This window comes from Procambarus clarkii, chromosome 14 (genome assembly GCF_040958095.1).
Source record: "Procambarus clarkii isolate CNS0578487 chromosome 14, FALCON_Pclarkii_2.0, whole genome shotgun sequence".
NCBI classification, from domain to species: domain Eukaryota; kingdom Metazoa; phylum Arthropoda; class Malacostraca; order Decapoda; family Cambaridae; genus Procambarus; species Procambarus clarkii.
Window position 1 is genome coordinate 36,904,350 of NC_091163.1, and position 18,625 is coordinate 36,922,974.

General features: G+C 45.6%; 1 protein-coding gene across 11 annotated transcripts in view; it reads left to right on the forward strand.

Moving 5' to 3' along the window:
• Nucleotides 1–18,625, forward strand: part of LOC123770466 (NK-tumor recognition protein) — a 75,745-nt gene that overhangs the window by 23,407 nt on the left and 33,713 nt on the right. For all 11 annotated transcript variants that reach the window (XR_011228470.1, XR_011228471.1, XR_011228472.1 and 8 more), the window contains one exon: nucleotides 2,336–2,499. Coding sequence is in view for 8 of the 11 variants with exons in the window: in XM_045762331.2 (XP_045618287.2) it covers nucleotides 2,336–2,499 (164 nt within the window). In the remaining 3 variants the exon portion in view is untranslated. The remainder of the gene's footprint in view (nucleotides 1–2,335; nucleotides 2,500–18,625) is intronic.

Consider the following 18,625-nt stretch of genomic DNA (forward strand, 5'->3'; position numbering starts at 1 on the left):
CCCTGAGTTGTGTGGGACTTGCTCCCTGTACATTGCTCTCCTTACCCACTCTCCTGATGAAGTGTATCTGGCAGCAACCACTTTGTGTTTGCAATTTTTTGTGTAGCAGCGGTCTAGGTTGTGTACGCAGTTGGATGCCCCAGATTTGCCCCGCTTAGTGTTAGGGTCTCAGATTTGGGGGTGTTGGTTGACTCAATTGTGGTTCTGTGTGCACCTCTTCCTTCCCTGGTGCATGTGGTGTGCCCTTCTCTCCCCCCCCCCCCCTCCCCAACCCTGCTTCCAGTTCCAAAGTGTCTGAGGGGTTCGGAGTCAGAACAGAGCTTAGCTTGGGATGGGGCTTGGGTGGATCCGGGGTTTGCCCCTTCCAACTTGGGTGTGGAGGCAATTAAGCCTACTGTTCCCGCCAAGATTTATGGGCGTTTCCAACTGGTCTCCTCTTCTGAGGCCTCTTCCTTGGACTCCGCTTTTCTATCCCAAGCAGTGGGCTTGAGATAGAAAAGCTTCCATGTTGGCTTTGCTATGAGGTCCTCTTCTGCAGTTCCTGGGGCTTGGGGAGTAAGTCGGTGTTGGGCCCTTGGGTCCTATTTGACTTTTCATGGACTCGTGTGCCTTCTGCAGGGGGTCTTTTGTTGCTTGGTGGGGGGGGGGGCGGGTTTCTTGTATCCCCTCCCCATTTGATGTAGGTGTGGCTCCCCCTGGGGTTTGTTTCCATGTGCCTTTGAGTTCTTCGGTTTCATTCTTCCGGAGGTTTTCTCTCTCTAATCCCCCAGATGGTGGCTCTTTGTGCATACCTCCTGTGCGACCCGGATTCTACCTCGGTGTTGGACCTGGCCTCTTTTGAGTTCGGTTCTTCTCTTGTTTTTGGGAGCGTTCTGAGGCCCCGGTGTCCTAGCTGGCAGACTATTCTTTATTTACCCTTGGGGCTTGGTACAGTTTGTTGTTCCCGCACGCTTGATTGGCTGGAGGTGTGTCCTGTGTTGCAATTGTTGAGTCAGTTGGCTTCCATAGCCCTCTGATGGGTTATGTTTGGTTGAGTCAGCTAGGAGTGAATCATGTGCTGTGTCTGGTGGCTGCTACCTTCGTGCCACCAATTCTGCTTCAATAGACTACTTGTGGGTTGATCCAGTTTTTCTGGTTCCCTGTTCCAGGCCCCTTGTGTTTCTCAGGTCGTCTGCAGTGTCATAAAGTCTACCTAGCCTGCAGTCTTCCCTCGTGCCCATGATATGCATAAATATGTAGCTCTTTCAGCAGTCTTTACTGATATGTCTTGGGCTGATGTTCGAGCACGGGGGTTTTGGCAGTCGAACAGGGTCTTGGCAGCCAGATGTTTTGGGAATGTTGCCGGTCTTCAGTGGCCTTGTGTGACCTTGGGTCATGTGTCGCAGCTGTTGATCTTTCCTTTGTCCTAATACCTCCTCCCCCCCCCCCCCCCCGGTAAATGCTATTTCTTTCTTCTCCATGCATAATTAGCTTCAGGGAGTCATGGGGCTTTCCCCAGAAAAGCAGCGTTGAATGTAATGAAATGCCAATTTCTGGCCGATTCTCGGTGGCTTCGGTGGCTAGGGAGCCGGTCGGCCGAGCGGACAGCACGCGGGACTTGTGATCCTGTGGTCCTGGGTTCGATCCCAGGCGCTGGCGAGAAACAATGGGCAGAGTTTCTTTCACCCTATGCCCCTGTTACCTAGCAGTAAAATAGGTACCTGGGTGTTAGTCAGCTGTCACGGGCTGCTTCCCGGGGGTGGAGGCCTGGTCGAGGACCGGGCCGCGGGGACACTAAAAGCCCCGAAATCATCTCAAGATAACTTCAAGATAACCTCCCTGACCCCCCTCCCTTCCCCAGGGCATTGGGGTGGTTTCTATCATCAGAAAAACTGGTAGTGGAACAGCCAGCTGACCTGGTCTGCCTCCCTCCTCCTCCTCCCAAACGAGTGGGGGAGGGGGTGGGGTGAACTAACTCGCACTAATTTCACAAATTTGTATAATTTGTTTACATTGTTGAAGGGAGTTCTTTTGGCTGTTTTGAGGTCTTGTTTCTAACCAAGCAGTGGTCTGTTTTGTTTCAATGACTTTTTGTTTGCCTATCCTTCATAGTGGCAGACATAAATAAATTTACATAAAAATTGTCATATGTGCCACTGCTCCCTGGGCCTCTCTGAGGGGGCCAGGTTCTGGCTCGTGGTCCTTGGTAGGTCAAATAAGAGCTCCACAACTGATGTAGCACATTGTAGTTGGCACATTATCAGCATAGTAGCTTAGGGAGTCACTAGGGCTCACCTAGAAATTGGCATTTCATTATTTTCAACGCTGTTTTTTTTTTTTTTTTTGTTTTTTTAAGATTTCTGCAAACAACTGGTGGCCAGCGGCAACTACAGTGACGTTGATCTGAGTGATCCGTCATTAAGTTCAGGTGATGACAATGAGAATATAGACAAGCCTTTTAGCACCGCACGTCACCCCTTCAGCATACGAGACGCTAAACCCATCCTCATGAATATTCGGGTATGTAGAATCACAGATAATGTTCAGTGTTTTGAAATTCAGTGAAATGTTTTATTATAGGACATAAAGCAGTCAGTTTTTTAGCAGTAAGTATTCTGTCTTCTGCAGTAAATGCAACCCTTATTAATGTCTTATTTGCATAAACAGAAAGATTAATGGAACTAGATTAAATACTGAATTTGAATAATGGATACTTTCTCTCAATGACCATTAATAGACTGAATATCTACTGCTATGTTAGCATATCCATGATTGTTTCCGTTGTAGACGACAAGAATTTTATTTATTTACGGGGGAAGGTTTAAGACATTAAGAGGTGTTATTAATTATGGGAAGTTTTAAGATATTACAGATTATGTTTTGATTATGAAAAGTTACAAGAGTTGGGAAGTTTTAAGATATTACAGATTATGTTTTGATTATGGAAAGTTACAAGAGTTGGGAAGTTTTAAGATATTACAGGTCATGTTTTTGATTATGGAAAGTTACAAGAGTTGGGAAGTTTTAAGATATTACAAGTTATGTCATTGATTATGGAAAGTTACAAAAGTGGGAAAGGTTTAAGATATTAGAGGTCAAGTCATTGATTATGGTAAGTTACAAAAGTTGGGAACGTTTAAGGTGTTAGAGGTCGTGTTATTGGTTATGGAAAGTTAGAGAAATTGGAGAGGGTTAAGGTATTAGATGTTGTGTCACATGGACAACAGGAAAAAGGCACATGGCCATGAAGGAAAATCACTTAGTACTGGTAGGTCATGTCACACGCTCAGACAGGGAAAACAATATTGCCAGGACACAGTGGGTTAACAATAGGGATATGACCATCACTGAAAAAAACTATTGTTGAATGTAACAAAATGTCTGTTTTTGAGAGATCCCTAGTGGGTCCCTGTAGCTATCTTGCTGAGATTGCTCCATACTACAAGTCACATATGCTGTGGGGGTCATTCTGGCCTACCAGGAACTAGAACTTGGCTCATCAAGGAGGCACTTAGAGGAAATGACATTCAATTATTTCACCGGAAAAGCATCCAGATAAGTCATCCACAGGTGTCGAAACTGCCAAATAACTCCCTCAAATAATTCACTCAAAAACTAGCTCAAACCCAATAGTGCTGAACACTGCCACTAGGTGACCAAAAGTTCGGTCATCCACCAGCTTGGTACTGTACTGTGTTCTGGAGCAGGTAAATATTGCCGCCAACAAACCAATGAAACTGGAAGGACGGGAGAGATCGAGAAAGGGAGACAGGGAGCCACCTGGTCTCTATCAGAAAGAGGCATTTCATTACATTTAACACCAAGCGTCTGGGTTGTTCCCTGTAGAAAATTAACCACAGAAAAATTGAAGGACTCGCCCGAGAGGAGGAGAGGCAACAAGTACTAATTTGAAGGAGAGAGACATGGCCAGGGAAACATATCCTCCCAAGACATTAGAAAATATCTCCTCGAGAGCAGCATATTTGTGAACATTATGGACCCGGGGTAGACTACAGGCTGGCTAGACTTGATAACACCGCAGACAGCGTGAGAAATATGAGTCTTGGAATAGGGGAGCAAGGAAACAGGATCAAACTACAAAGCATCCACCAGAACAGAGCTGGTGGCATGGAGCAGTGAATCACCACCACTGGACACAACAAATAATGTACTGGTCAAATCATCCAAACAACAACAACGAACAGACCCCTCTGGAAGTCCTCCAATACATTCTTCACCAAAAAAAAAAAAAAAAGTATGAGATGGCTGTGAATGAAGACTCAGTCACCTGCATGCCATAAACAATGCAATAGACCTGCATCAGAAAGTCCAGACATGAAGAGGAGAAGGTTGAACCGGCTAGGTATGTTGCCGGACCAATCCACTGGAAATCACCTGCATTTAGTCACTGGGTCAGAAGAGCTGGAAAACTCCCAGATTTAGACACTGGTCCAGAAGAGCTGGAAAACTCCCGGATTTAGACACTGGGTCAGAAGAGCTGGAAAACTCCCAGATTTAGACACTGGTCCAGAAGAGCTGGAAAACTCCCGGATTTAGACACTGGGTCAGAAGAGCTGGAAAACTCCCAGATTTAGACACTGGGCCAGAAGAGCTGGAAAACTCCCAGATTTAGACACTGGGCCAGAAGAGCTGGAAAACTCCCAGATTTAGACACTGGGCCAGAAGAGCTGGAAAACTCCCAGATTTAGACACTGGGCCAGAAGAGCTGGAAAACTCCCAGATTTAGACACTGGGCCAGAAGAGCTGGAAAACTCCCAGATTTAGACACTGGTCCAGAAGAGCTGGAAAACTCCCAGATTTAGACACTGGGCCAGAAGAGCTGGAAAACTCCCAGATTTAGACACTGGGCCAGAAGTGCTGGAAGCTCTCGGATTTAGACACTGGGCAAGAAGTGCTGGAAGCTCTCGGATTTAGACAATGGGCAAGAAGTGCTGTTAATCAAAGCTTAGCTGGCCACCAAGGAATCAGAATGATCACCTTTCCTGGGAATGACTGCAGCCTGGAAAGAACCTGGAGTAGCAACTGAACCAGGGGAGAAAGGTAAATGCACCCCTATCTTGACCAGTCCAGCTAGAAACCATACAATTTCTTAACCAGAATAGGGGTTTGTTTTGGGATGCTTACCTTTCTGGGTGCCTGACCTGGTCAATGGCAGACAGAATGCTTCCAACTACATGGGGGTTTCTATTGTCCATTGTTCCTCGTGCCTCTATGAAGTGGCCAAATTCTGGCTCGTGGTCCCCAGTAGGCATATGAACTCCATTCATACTGATGGCAAAGTCTAATATTAGCAATATCAGCCTAGATAGCCATGGGGAGCTGATAGAGCTCCCCCCCCCCCCCCCCAGAAAAGAGGATAGTCAGCCAGCCAGGATGAATCTGGAAACTTAATAAAATAGTCAAAATAGTGACACTGATCTAAGCTCAGCTCAAAGAAAGTAGGAGTCATCATGGCAGTGAGACATGAATTCCACAAGTGGTACTGCAAAAGGTTCTCTCAAGCAACTGAAGGAGAAACACAAGACAGAGCAAACCTCTAGAAAGATGAATCCACGGGCCTAAATGACAAATGGAAATGAACCCTAGAGGAAGCCGCAGAAATATCTAACTCATACCTATCAGGAGGATGAGAAAACCCTTATTCTGAAAACATACGACCCTTCTCAGAAGGAAAAAAAATACCAAGAGGATTCGAAGGGCATCCAGGAGCCAAACTCGGACTCCCTTGTCACAGGAAACTGCCATGAAAACTCTGGGGAGGGCCAAGGCCATGAAATGTAGAAACGAGGGCTAAGGTCTGAAACATAGGCCATGGTGGTGATTGGTACTAGCAGGTTTGAGATAGTTTCGAGAGAATTACATGTACTGTATTTAGTTTTGGTTGAATTGTTTGGAGAGTTGTTTGTCAGTTTTGAGGCTTCATGTCTTGTGAACCCAAAAGTTGTCTATAGAGTTTGCTGATTTTCTGGATGCTTTCCCAGTGAAAGGTAGAATATCATTTGTTCTCTGTGGAGTAGGAGAAGGGGTGCAGGTCAGGTTCTAGTTCTGGTTCCTGGTAGGCTAAACAAAACCGGCGCAACTGTTTGACAACTTCTATATCATTCTTCAAGAGTGTTCCTCCCTGTCCCTGCAGTCTAATTGAGGTTCTTGTGCATACCATTTCTCAGTTATGACTTTTGATGGCACTGTGGGTGGACGTCTGGCCCGCTTTGCCAGCTCTTGAACCGAGGATGCATGGTTCTTCCGGTGTTCTGGGGCCTGCATTGGAGGTGATTCTCTGCCCTCCTTTGGTGTTGGGAGTCCAGGGCCAGCAGCCTACACTTAAGTTCTTCTTAGTCATTGCAGAGTGGTTGGATGCTTGAGAGGTTGAGTTAACTCCCGCCTTGCAGTGGGTGTCCCATTTGTTGTCAGTCCTCAAGTGGGGCTTCTTGAGGTTATCTTGAGATGATTTCGGGGCTTTTTTTTAAGTGTTCCCGTGGCCCAGTCCTCGACCAGGCCTCCACCCCCAGGAAGCAGCTCGTGACAGCTGACTAACACCCAGGTACCTATTTTACTGCTAGGTAACAGGGGCATAGAGTGAAAGAAACTCTGCCCATTGTTTCTCGCCGGCACTTGGGATCGAACCCAGGACCACAGGATCACAAGTCCAGCGTGCTGTCCGCTTGGCCGACCGGCTCCCCCTTGGGCTCACCAAACCTGTGGTACATTCTCGCCCCTTTTGCTGCAACTTATATTATTATATCTTCAGTGTATCATTCATATTTCAATATTTACCTTATGTATATTTCTTGTCATTTATCATGCACCGGTCTCTAATTAGAAGCATGTCCCAGGATCACCTGTCACTTGTTTGAGCAACAGCTTGGGAGCCCAAACCCTGGTTGAGTGGTGTACCCTATGGGCAGAATTTAGCTCCAGGCTCTGTACCACTTTCTTTAGGTTCATACCTAATGCTCCTGTTGTAATTGTCGGGTGTGGGCTCTGTAGGCTCATCAATAGCTTCTGGTTTACCAGTTTCTACTTTTTGCCTTTTGGGAATCTGTCCAATGGTGTCTTCCTTTCCCAGCACTCAACCTCTTCACGGACTTTGGGTTTGGGTTGTGGTTTTGTGACCAATATTCATTAGGCCACTCAAGGCTGTTGGGTGGGTTCTTTGTGTCAGGCGGACAACATGGTGCATGAGTTCACTGCAGATTGGCATGCTCCGAAGTTGCTTCAACTCTCTGCAAGCATCATTATCCAGCTCAACTGCAACTGCTTCGATCTCTACCTTTGTTGGGCTGGACACTGCGGGTAGCTTGTGTTTTGACGGTCTGTGTGGTTCATGTTTGAGACATGTCCAATGCTCTGGTGGACAGTCTCACATTTCCATCCCATTGTTACCAAGTGGACTGTGGACGATGTCTGGTGTTGGGTAGAATGATCCAGTGCTGATTTCCCCTCTTTTGGAGGTTAGAGACATCTTCTTTTCTATGCCCCTGGTGAGTTTCCCTGTGTGTGTGGTTCTCCGTGGTTACACAGCAACATTGAGCCATTGGTGGAGCCTTCCCAGATAGCATTGGCTGTAGTGTAATGCCACTGTCTGGTTGTTCCTCAGCAGCACCCTAGAGCCCTCCCTTACCCTTCCAGAGGCATCAGGTGTTATCTTTTCGGCTTATTGATTGATGGCTGAACTGAACTGGTAGCTTAGGAGGCTACCACCTGGTGGCAGACAGCTGCTACTAGAACTACCGGACTACTCGATCGATCATTTTGGCGTTTCATTTTCTGTGTTTTTTTTTTCATTGTACCTGTGTGATCTTTGCTAGTTTGAGTGATCTAGTATCGTCAGTTTCCTGTGCTTCTATAGATGGAGCCAGGTTTTGGCCTCTGGTGTCTCTGTAGGCTTACAATGACTTATAAGGCTCTGGTGTAATTCAAATTAGATGAAGCTATCCAGGTTGCTAGCAACAGAGAGCCACCAGAAAGAGGTGTTTCATTACATTCAATGCTGCTTTTATTTATAAATATTTACTAAAGGCAGGAGAATAGTAAAAACTTTGAATAAATTTGAAATTTAGGTATTTCATTGGCCTAGTCAGGCTGGTCTACCGAGAGAGCTTGGTGACACGAACACCATATTCTGGTCTGCCGGGGTCCATTGGAGCAAAGTCCTCCTCTACTTTAATTATTTTGCATAAGGTATGAATTTTGTGGCATTGAGGATCGATTTCCGAGTTACAATAAATCTGGCTTGTGTTTATAAAGTATTTAATACAAATATAGTAATGTTTATGTTGACAAATATATTATCATTAATACTGGTACAGAATTGCTCCAATTTTTTAATACATATGGGACTGTGTTATATGGCTTAGCAATCTATACCTCTTTTGTCAGTTTATATTTCTTGTTAAACTTTTAGTTGAAATGTATAGATCATAATTATATTTTTCTGGGGACGCCCCCAGTAGCTCTATGAAGCTTTCTCACTGAGAATACTCCATGCAAATAGGTGACAGCAGATGTATAAGTTCAGTCTGGTCTACCAGGGAACCAAGCCAAGTTCTTCCCCCCCCCCCTCCCCCTTCCCTCACAGAGGCCCAGAGAGTGAGTGACAATTAACAATTGACAATTAACACTGGGGAAATCATGCAGAAAGTCAGCGAAGCTTTACAGACAACTGGATGTCCATTTTTGTCATGGTCGTTTCTTGGTAAGCATCTCATGCCTAATACTGTCGCCTTTTATCCCTCGGCATTGGCAGAGCCACTGTTGCTCATGTTTGGTGTCGACACTTCCTCTATGCCATCCGCAAGTTGTCTTGTGCGTTTTCACCTCCAGCTAGTTCATGCTCCTCCTGGGCCATCCTGGTCTCTTGACCAGGTGTTGGTCTTACTCTCCTCGCCCCATTTGACAGTTTCCCCTTCAGCATACAGTATTTTTCTCAAAGCTGGGTTTTTGTTGACTCGCCTCCGGCTGTAGGGTTGGGGAGCTTCTAGCTCTTCTCCACAGGCGGGGATTTTTTTTCATTTGGCTCTGATGTTCAGTTTTTCACTTGCAGCCTTCTCTTTTGCTAGCAAAGAATAAGTCGGCCAGCTTTCAGAGGTCCGTTGGTGATTGATACTTGTTTTTTTCTGGGAGGGCTCCTAAGGTGGTTCCTTGTTGCAAGCTTAACTAGATATCTCCGCCCAAGTCATTGTAAACCCACCAGGGACACAGTATTAGAGTCACAAGGGACAGTGTGGTATTTGGTTAATGTCTCTAGGCCTTGTGATGCCTGTGTTGCCTTGGTCAGCATGTCTTGGCCAGTTGTCTCGTCTCCCCCATAGTACCTGCTGCTTCTCCTTCTCACGGATAAGTCCCTTGGCTTTCTTCTTTGTGGTTAGCTTTAAGGTATCACAAGGAGCTCCCCACAAACCCAACATTGAATGTATTGAATCGTCTCTTTCTGGGTGAGCCCCGTTGGCTGCCTGACACCCTCCCTACCTTCCAGGATCGTCAGTTGATGGATGTGGGTTTTCACATCTGCTACATAACTGACTTGGGACAGCTGATGGTGGGCTGGGGATCCCCCGCCCGCTGGTGGTGGTGGGGGATTGGTGCTAACGAGTCCTCCAAGATCACGCTAGTTTCACAAAATTTTGATTGTTTTCATTGTTGGGGGGGGGGGATTCTTTTGGTAATTTTTGAGGCTAAGGTTTTGTTCAACACCTTGCAGTAGTCTGTTCTGTTTCAATGACTTTCTGGGGCTTCCCTGGTGGTGGTAGACATGATTAACTTTAAGTGCAAAGTGTTCATATTGCCACCGCTCCTTGCCCCTCTCTTAGGGAGCCAGGTTTTGGCTCTTGGCCCCTGGTAGGCCGGTAAGACCTGATGGCACCTAGTAGTATGGCACAGAATGCTGGTCTCAGTGAATAGCTTCAGGGAGCCTCTGGGGCTCACCCAGAAACTGGCATTTCATTACATTCAACACTGGGTTTTTTTCATCTTCAGCCAGCTCATGCTCCTCCTGACCCTTCTTCATCTTCAGCCTGCTCATGCTCCTCCTGACCCTTCTTCATCTTCAGCCAGCTCATGCTCCTCCTGATCCTTCTTCATCTTCAGCCTGCTCATGCTCCTCCTGACTCTTCATCTTCAGCCAGCTCATGCTCCTCCTGACCCTTCTTCATCTTCAGCCAGCTCATGCTCCTCCTGACCCTTCTTCATCTTCAGCCAGCTCATGCTCCTCCTGATCCTTCTTCATCTTCAGCCAGCTCATGCTCCTCCTGACCCTTCTTCATCTTCAGCCTGCTCATGCTCCTCCTGACCCTTCTTCATCTTCAGCCAGCTCATGCTCCTCCTGATCCTTCTTCATCTTCAGCCTGCTCATGCTCCTCCTGACTCTTCATCTTCAGCCAGCTCATGCTCCTCCTGACCCTTCTTCATCTTCAGCCAGCTCATGCTCCTCCTGACCCTTCTTCATCTTCAGCCAGCTCATGCTCCTCCTGACCCTTCTTCATCTTCAGCCAGCTCATGCTGCTCCTGACCCTTCTTCATCTTCAGCCAGCTCATGCTCCTCCTGACCCTTCTTCATCTTCAGCCAGCTCATGCTGCTCCTGACCCTTCTTCATCTTCAGCCAGCTCATGCTGCTCCTGACCCTTCTTCATCTTCAGCCAGCTCATGCTGCTCCTGACCCTTCTTCATCTTCAGCCAGCTCATGCTGCTCCTGACCCTTCTTCATCTTCAGCCAGCTCATGCTGCTCCTGACCCTTCTTCATCTTCAGCCAGCTCATGCTCCTCCTGACCCTTCTTCATCTTCAGCCAGCTCATGCTCCTCCTGACCCTTCTTGTTCCTGATGATTGTTTTTGTGTTTACAGTCTTCCTCCTCTTTGGTTGTGCATGTGATGGCTGGTTTTTGCTGGAAAACCAGCATTGAATGTAATGAAATGCCTCATTCTGATGAGTCCTTGGTGGTTCCTTGGACCTTCCCTTCCCCCATTCAAGGGCTCTATTCTTCCACAAGTGCAAGTCATATCTAGGGAATGAAGAAGCTGAGTGCACAGTCACCTGGTGGTGCATAGGTGAAAGTAAAGAGCAAACTGTTTCGTGGCTGGATGGTTTGTCTGGTTCACGGTCTCGTTTTCTCATTGTCGGTGCTTTATTTATTTTGTTGATTGTCTACCTTTCTGGTGGCACTTTCTAGGTTAGTAACATCAAGTATCCTCTGCTCCTTGTGCCTCTTTAGAAGGGGCTAAGTTTTGACTTCTGATCTCCGGTAAACTTACAATGACTCGCGGGAGCCTGGTGTGAATTGAATTTGGTGGAGCTTTCCAGGTAGCAACAGGAGCCTCGTTGGCTCCTTGTTGGAGCCAACACGAACCCACTAGGAGGCACACCATTACATTCAATGCTGTCTTTCTGGGAAGCCCCCTCCTGAAGCTGTCTCACTGAGATGGCTCCTAACTGCTAAGTCACATCATCAGTCAGAGTTGTGTTTGGCTTACTGGTGGTCAAGGCCAGAACCTGGCCCCCCTCACAGAGGCAGAGAGAGCAGGGGGTACACCACACCATCCCACTGGGAAAACATAAAAAAAAGTTATGGATTCAGAAGTAAAGGGGGAAGAGAAAAGTTAGGGCAGAATGAGGAGAGATGGCAAAAATGAACCAATGCAGACCACTGTTGGGTTCAAGAGAACCAAAATCTCAAAACTGCCAAACGAATTCCTCAAACAATGTAAACAAATGATCAAATGACTTGAAACTACAGTAGTGCAAGCTGGTTAACCTATGTACCAATAAGGTGGTGGGGGGAAGGAAGAGCTCTAGGTCTCCCACAGCCTTCAAAACCAGTTCTGTCACTAATACTGATGTGGACACCTGCGGTTGTATATTGTAGGACTCCCGTACCATCTAGCAGTTATGTGGGTCTTGCTGCTTCTAAGCTAAGTGCTGGCCATCCTTGGACTTTGTCCTGCTGTGGCCATTTGCTTGGCATTATTCTGTGTTTTAGTTATCTTCAGGAGCATGTTTTTCTGTCGAATTTGTGTTGTGTGGACCCGGCGTGTAGGGGTTGTGGAGCTGCATGTTCTCGGGGCTACCTTCCCTGTGTGCTCCCTAGTTCTGCTCCTGTGTCAATAGAGTTCTCTGGTGTCTTCAGGAATTTGCTTTAGAGGCCAGATCACTGGTGTGGGGTCTTAACCTTGGGTGTGTATCAGGGTTCTTTGGGGCCTCTGTCTAGATCCTTGGTTGAGGGCGAACATTTTGACTGGTTGGGGCACACTGGGGATTTCGCATACTTGTTTTATACGGCACATTGAGGTCTGCCTTCAAAGCGGCATTAACTAGGCTTATTGATTTACTTATAGACAAGCCTGGCCTCGACCAGGCTTGGAGAGTAGAAGAACTCCCAGAACCCCATCAAGCAGGTATATAATTCCCAGCGAGTACCTCAGGTACCTCACCTGAGATAAGGTGTGGGTCAACTAGTGAGATAGTCAGCCACTCAATATGGTGGCCACAGGACCAGGGTGAGGCAGGTACCTCACCTGAGATAAGGCGTGGGTCAACTAGTGAGGTAGTCAGCCACTCGACAATTCAACAAAGTTTCTGTGTTGAGGAAATCATCCCTAAAACTTAAAATGACGGCAGTAAAGTAGAATAAAATACCATGAAACAGTGAATGATTAAAGAAAAAAACGGAGGTAGAGCCAGAGTATCACATGAGTGAGGATAGAACTATTTCACAGTAGAAAAAATAAGTGGCATTATCAATTAAAGAGGACAGGGCAGCCAATAGATGAAAGAATGAAGAAAATTAATATGAGTAGTGGTATCAGCAGTAGGAAAAGCACCCGCATTCTCTCTTCCTCCCGGGTAAGTCCCTTCTCTTTCTTCTATGTGGGTAGTTGGCTTCAGGAAGACACAAGGGGGCCCCCTCAGAAAAACCAGCATTGAATGTAATGCAGTGCCTCTCTTTCTGGGTCATGTCCAGTGGCTCTCTGATTCCCTCCCACGGTGCCAGGTTCTTCGATTGGTGTTTACAGTCCTAACGTCTGCACATCTGCTCCAGAAGTTGCTTGGGAGTCTGGGGAGACCTCAAGCTCTGCCACTTCTACTAATTGGTGTGGGACGGGTGGGTGGTCATGCTAATGAGCTAATGCTAATTTCAAGAAATTTAATCATCTGTTTACATTGTATAAGGAATTTGTTTGGCATCTCCGAGACTTTTTTTTTTACACCAAGCTGTGGGCTGTATTGGTTTGCTGACTTTCTTGGTGCTTTGCCACTGGGGTGCTGGAGTGTCACCTACTCTCTGTGCCTCTGTGAAGGAGCCAGGTTCTGCCCCTGGTCCGCAGTAGGCTAAACAGCCTACTGCGGACCAGGGCAACTGGTCCGCAACTGCCAATTGTTTGGCAACTGCGGCTGATGTGACCTAGTAGTTGGAAGCCCTCTCGGTGAGGAATGAGGTGGTTCAGGAAACCACCAGGGCTCATCCAGGAAGAGGAGTTTCATTACATTCAATACTGGTTTTTGGAGAGCAGGGGGGAAAAGGGGAAGTACCTGTTTTGGGTAAATATCCACAAAATATTTGTAGTACAGTGTTTCAAAATTGTTAAGATCATTTCGTAAAATTGTCACTCTTAAGAGAGAGGCTGGGGATGGGGATATCCTCGATTGCCCATTTGCGATCGATTCAGTATCAAGTTTTTGGCAAAGTTTTCTATCTGTTTTCATTTTTCTCTTTCTTTTTTCAGAGTTCACAGTAATTGCAGGCACACACGTTTCTGCAGATTTGTATATATTCTGCACAAATATCTGCCATTGTTCATTAACATCATAGTCTTCTAAAGAATATGTCGAGTCTTAGTTGATATGTTTGTAGTCCAATTGATCATATATATATTTTATTTCTGTTGTTTAATGTAACTATATGGACAGTGAATGGGAATGTTATCTGTGAACAATTTTCCTTTCCTTATAGTGAGTCAAAAATATTGTCACATATGTTAATTACCCAACCCACACGTTTGGAGAGAATGATGAGATTTTTGGTCCATCTTGGACCATTATCAAGTCTTAATGATGGTCCATCTTAGACCATCAACAAGTCTTAATGATGTTTTGGTCCATCTTGGACCATCAACAAGTCTTAATGATGTTTTGGTCCATCCTGGACCCTCATCAAGTCTTAATGATGGTCCATCTTGGACCATTATCAAGTTGACTTGATAATGGTCCAGAATGGACTAAAATGTCATCACTTTCCTTCCTTTCCGTGTGTTTGTTGGGTTATTAATTATCATCCACGTTATTGTGACTTACTCTGCTAATGTCACTTACCATATCCTTGTTTTGAACTTCAAGTCTGATATTGAAAGAGTATTTGCACCCCCCTTTCTCCTATGTTTGTTTCTGTATATGTGGATTAAAAAAAAAACAGCAGTGTCTGACTGCATTAATAAAGTAAGTGTTCCTCTTCTCGGACCATTTTCTGTACGACAACTTTCCCAGTCAGTATCTCAAAAATGGTAGTCTACTAATTGTGTGCGAGTATTTCAACTGTGAAATTCTTCTTATGAGTGAATTCAAGTCTAGTTATCATTGTTGTCACTATTTAGGCTTCTGTATGTTGATGTAAATAAAAGTTTATCTTTTTGTTACAAGTTTACTTCATACTTAGATATTCGATAAGTTCACAGTCTAATGACACTGGTGTGTATTTCAAATTTGTATCGACATAAAGCAGCATCCCTCTTCTCGGATCATCCAACCTAAGGTTCAAAGGTAATAGTTCACAGCTGGATCATCAATATTTTACAGTGATAAGCTATTCTTCTTTTTTCTCTCTTTTTTTCTGTTTCTTTACCCCTTCATTCACCTCTATCTTAACTTTTTTTTTCTTACAAAAAGCAAATATTTTTTCTGGATAAGATCTAGTGGCTCCACGAAGCTATCTCACCAAAATGGCTCTCAACTAGTAGGTCACATCAGTCTCGGAGTTCTGTTTGGTCTACTGGTGACCAGAGCCAGAACTTGGCCCCTCGTAGAGGTTCAGAGAGCAGGTGACACTCCACCTCCCCACCGGAAAAGCATGCAGAAAGTCCATAAAGCATCACAGACCACTCTGGATTCAAAAGAACCAAAGCCTCGAAAACTGCAAAACTAACTCCCCAACCAACGTAGATAAACATTCGAATCTTCCGAAACTAGATTGAAATCAGTAGCAAAGTATCACCACTAGGAGACCCAGGAGCCCCAGGCATGCAAAGTCAGTTGTGTTTGTGAAGTGCTTGGTCAGCCACTGCAGTTCTCCTGGGTTGCCAACCGGTCACACGGGTCCCGTTGCTTCTGAGCTAAGTGCTTGGTCAGCCTTGCACTTTGTCTTATTGAGGCTATTTGCTTATTTAGTGTTTACATTTTTTTATTTCTTTCGTGAGCATGTTTTTATTCCAGCATCTTGTGTGGACTTGGCTTATTTTGCATCTGGAGCTGTATGTATTCATGGTTACTTCTCTGGGTGCTCCCTGGCACTGCCTCTGCATTGACAGTTACCTCTCTGGGGTGTTGAGGTCACCCTTGTGAGGCCTGGTCACCGGGGTGGAGTGCCTTACCTCAGGTGGTTCAAGAGTCTTTGAGCCCCTCTGTTTAAACCCATGATTAGAGGTGAACATTTTGGTTGGGGTGCACTGGGGTTCACACGCTTTTTTTATGTGGCACACATTATTTTAAGGGGGAAGTCCCTTTGTTTGTCCCCTTGTTTTGTTCTCTTGTCCCCTTGTTTTAAGGGGAAGGGGCTAGCCTTCACAGCCAGAGTTGGTCTTGTGGACTTTGCTCGCTGTCTGTTCCTTCAGCAATTGTCCACTGTGCTTGGGTGTCATGTTTGGCAATCCCTCAGGCCTGGGTAATCCCATGCAGTATTTTTTGTGTGATTCCCAATTGCTCTTTATGCCGGACCTGCTCTTGCTATTTGTGAGTTTGAGGAGTGTTTGTCAGCTGTGCCATGAGGAGATGATCGTTCTTTCTGCCTCTGTTATTCTTCCTGTAGGATCAGTGACACCAATGACCCTGAGCCCTGCATCATTTGTTCCCGGCATGTGACTCTTCTTTCTAACCCTGCTTCTGAAGGGGAAGATTATCAGAACGGCTGCCACTTTGCGAGTTCGCTTTGTCTTCAGCGTTCATAGCTTTGTACCAGTTTTAATTTCCCAGGGTTAGCCTGTTTAGTGTTTAGGGACCTGGAATTGGAGGGGTTGGTGAATTCCAGCTTAGTTGTGTCCATGCTTCCTCTACCTTTCCCTGTGGATGTGTTGTGTCCAGCTTCTGTTTCTGTTTCTGAAATGTCTGAGGGATTCAGAGTCAGGGCAAGGTTTAGCTCGGAGTGTGACATGACCTTCTTCGGGGGTGGCCTCTTCCTACTCAGGCGCGGGGGTTTCTGAGCTTTTTTAACCATCTTACTTTGGAACCTTTGGAGTTCACCTTTTATTCTCAGTCATCAGGCAAGGACCGTGGTTCTGCCGCATAGCCTTCTTGTCAGGCTTCCAGTGTTAGAGAGGGAACACAATAAGGGTCCTTCTTACCTTCTGCTTGTATCTCTTGAGCTTTCCTGGTCTCTAGATTGTGTCTTAGCTTTTCTTTCCTCCTCTCGGTTTACAATTTCCCTTCAGTTCGGATTATTTTTGAAGGTGGTTTTTCTGTTGGCTCTCGCCTATGGATTTCAGGTTGGGAAGCTACGTGCTCCTCTCCAGACGCTAGGCTTCTACTGTTTTTGACATTTGTGGGCATTTTGTTTGTTTGCAGTCTTCTGCTTCTTTTCTGGTGAAGAAGGGGGTCCTTTGATTATTGATGCTTGGTTCCTTTGTGGCACCGATTCTGCCTCAGTGGATGCTTTATGGGTTGATCCCATCTCCTTCGTCTCTTGTTCTAAGGCTCGCATTTCTTGGGTCATCTGCAGTGTTATTTAATCTACCCAGCCTGCAGTCTACCCTCATGCCCATGATGTTCGGAAATATGCTGCAGCTGTGATTTGTTTTTAACCAACATTTCCTAGGCTGGTATTTGGGCACAAGGGTTTTGGAGATCTAACAGGGTCTTGGCAGTCCGGTATTGTCATTGTTGCTGGGCTTTGTCATGCCTGTGTGTTGCCTTGGGCCTTAACTCTCGACCGGCTGTCTTGCTTGCCATAGTACATGCCATCTCACCTTCTCCCCAGTAAGTCCCTTGGGTCCCTTCTCTGTAGTCGGTTAACTTCAGGAAATTGCAAGGGGTTTCCCCAGAAAACCAATGTTAAATGTAATGAAATGCCACTTTCCGGACGAGACCCAGTGCTGCTTATTGCTTGGTGGTTGTGGTTTTCACATCTGCTCCAGAGTTGACTTGGGAGGATTGGTGGAGGCTGTGGGCCCCCTGGCAGCAATGGTTTGGTACTAATGAGTTCAAGCTAGTTTTGAGAGAAATAATCATTTGTTTACATTTTTGAGGTGTTCATTTGGTAGTTTTTGAGGCTTTAGTTCTATTGAACTGGGCTGCACCTGCAGTGCTTTGTTGATTTTCTGGATGCTTTCCCAGTGGGATGATGGAATGTCACTCGCTCTCTGCCTCTGTGAGGTGGTCACATTCTAGCTCTGGCTCCAGATAAGCCAAATAGAACTCTCAGCGATTGATGTGACCAAGCAGTTGGGAGCAATCTCAGCAAGATAGCTTCAGGGAGCCACCAGGGCTTATCCAAAAAGTTTTTTTTTTCATTACATTTAAGACTTAACACACTTTCTTTCTTTTTTCTTTTTCTGAGAAAGTAAAAGTAGTTTCTTTGCCATAGTTGTAGTTCTGATATTCAGTTCATGACGAACTGAATGTCAGAATGGTGGTTCAGATCCCCACTTTGCTCTAAATTATTTTCTCAATGATAAATGATGCTATTGTAATATTTTTGTGTTAAGTTCATCTAATTTTTCATGCACTAACATATCAACATTGGAAGCAAAGTTCCAAAACTATGTCAAATGTTTAGTGTTTCTTTGAGCTCGTGATCCTTGTGTGTGTTTATTCTCCCAGATGGCTGTTGTAGACTTGTACTCTGCACCAATGTTCGATAATCCCAATCTTCGGGTAATCCCAGTGAAAATATGTTTATCAGTTTCAACTAAACTGCTGGAATAAGCAGGTATTCCATGGAAATGCTATTAAAACGTTGAAGTAAATGGGTAAAGGGCTGGAATAAGCAGGTAAATGATGAAAATATGAGGGGTAAATGGCGAGATTTACTGGGTTGTGGTACAAATAATTGCAACTTTGTTTATTTTTAGACATGCCTGGCAAAAAATTCAGCTACAGTAACTCAAATGGGGAGGGTCACACGGGATTTGGATTACCGAGCATAGACAGTATTTCTCTTTCCCACGGTTGTTTAGCCACGGTCATCCTTTTCCAGTGGTGATCTAATTATCACGTTTGTCCTTCAGACAGCGTTGTCCCCCCTTCCTGTTGTGGCTTTTGATTACATAAGATTTCAATTTGATATTGCTTTTTATTCTGGGCAGGTGCCCTCAGTAGCTTCCCTGAGCTTGTGGCCCTAATGCTGTGGGGCCATTATAGTATGCCAGGTTCCTTTGACTATCTCATCCCAACAGGAGCAACTACCATTCTACATTTTGTCTTCCCCCACC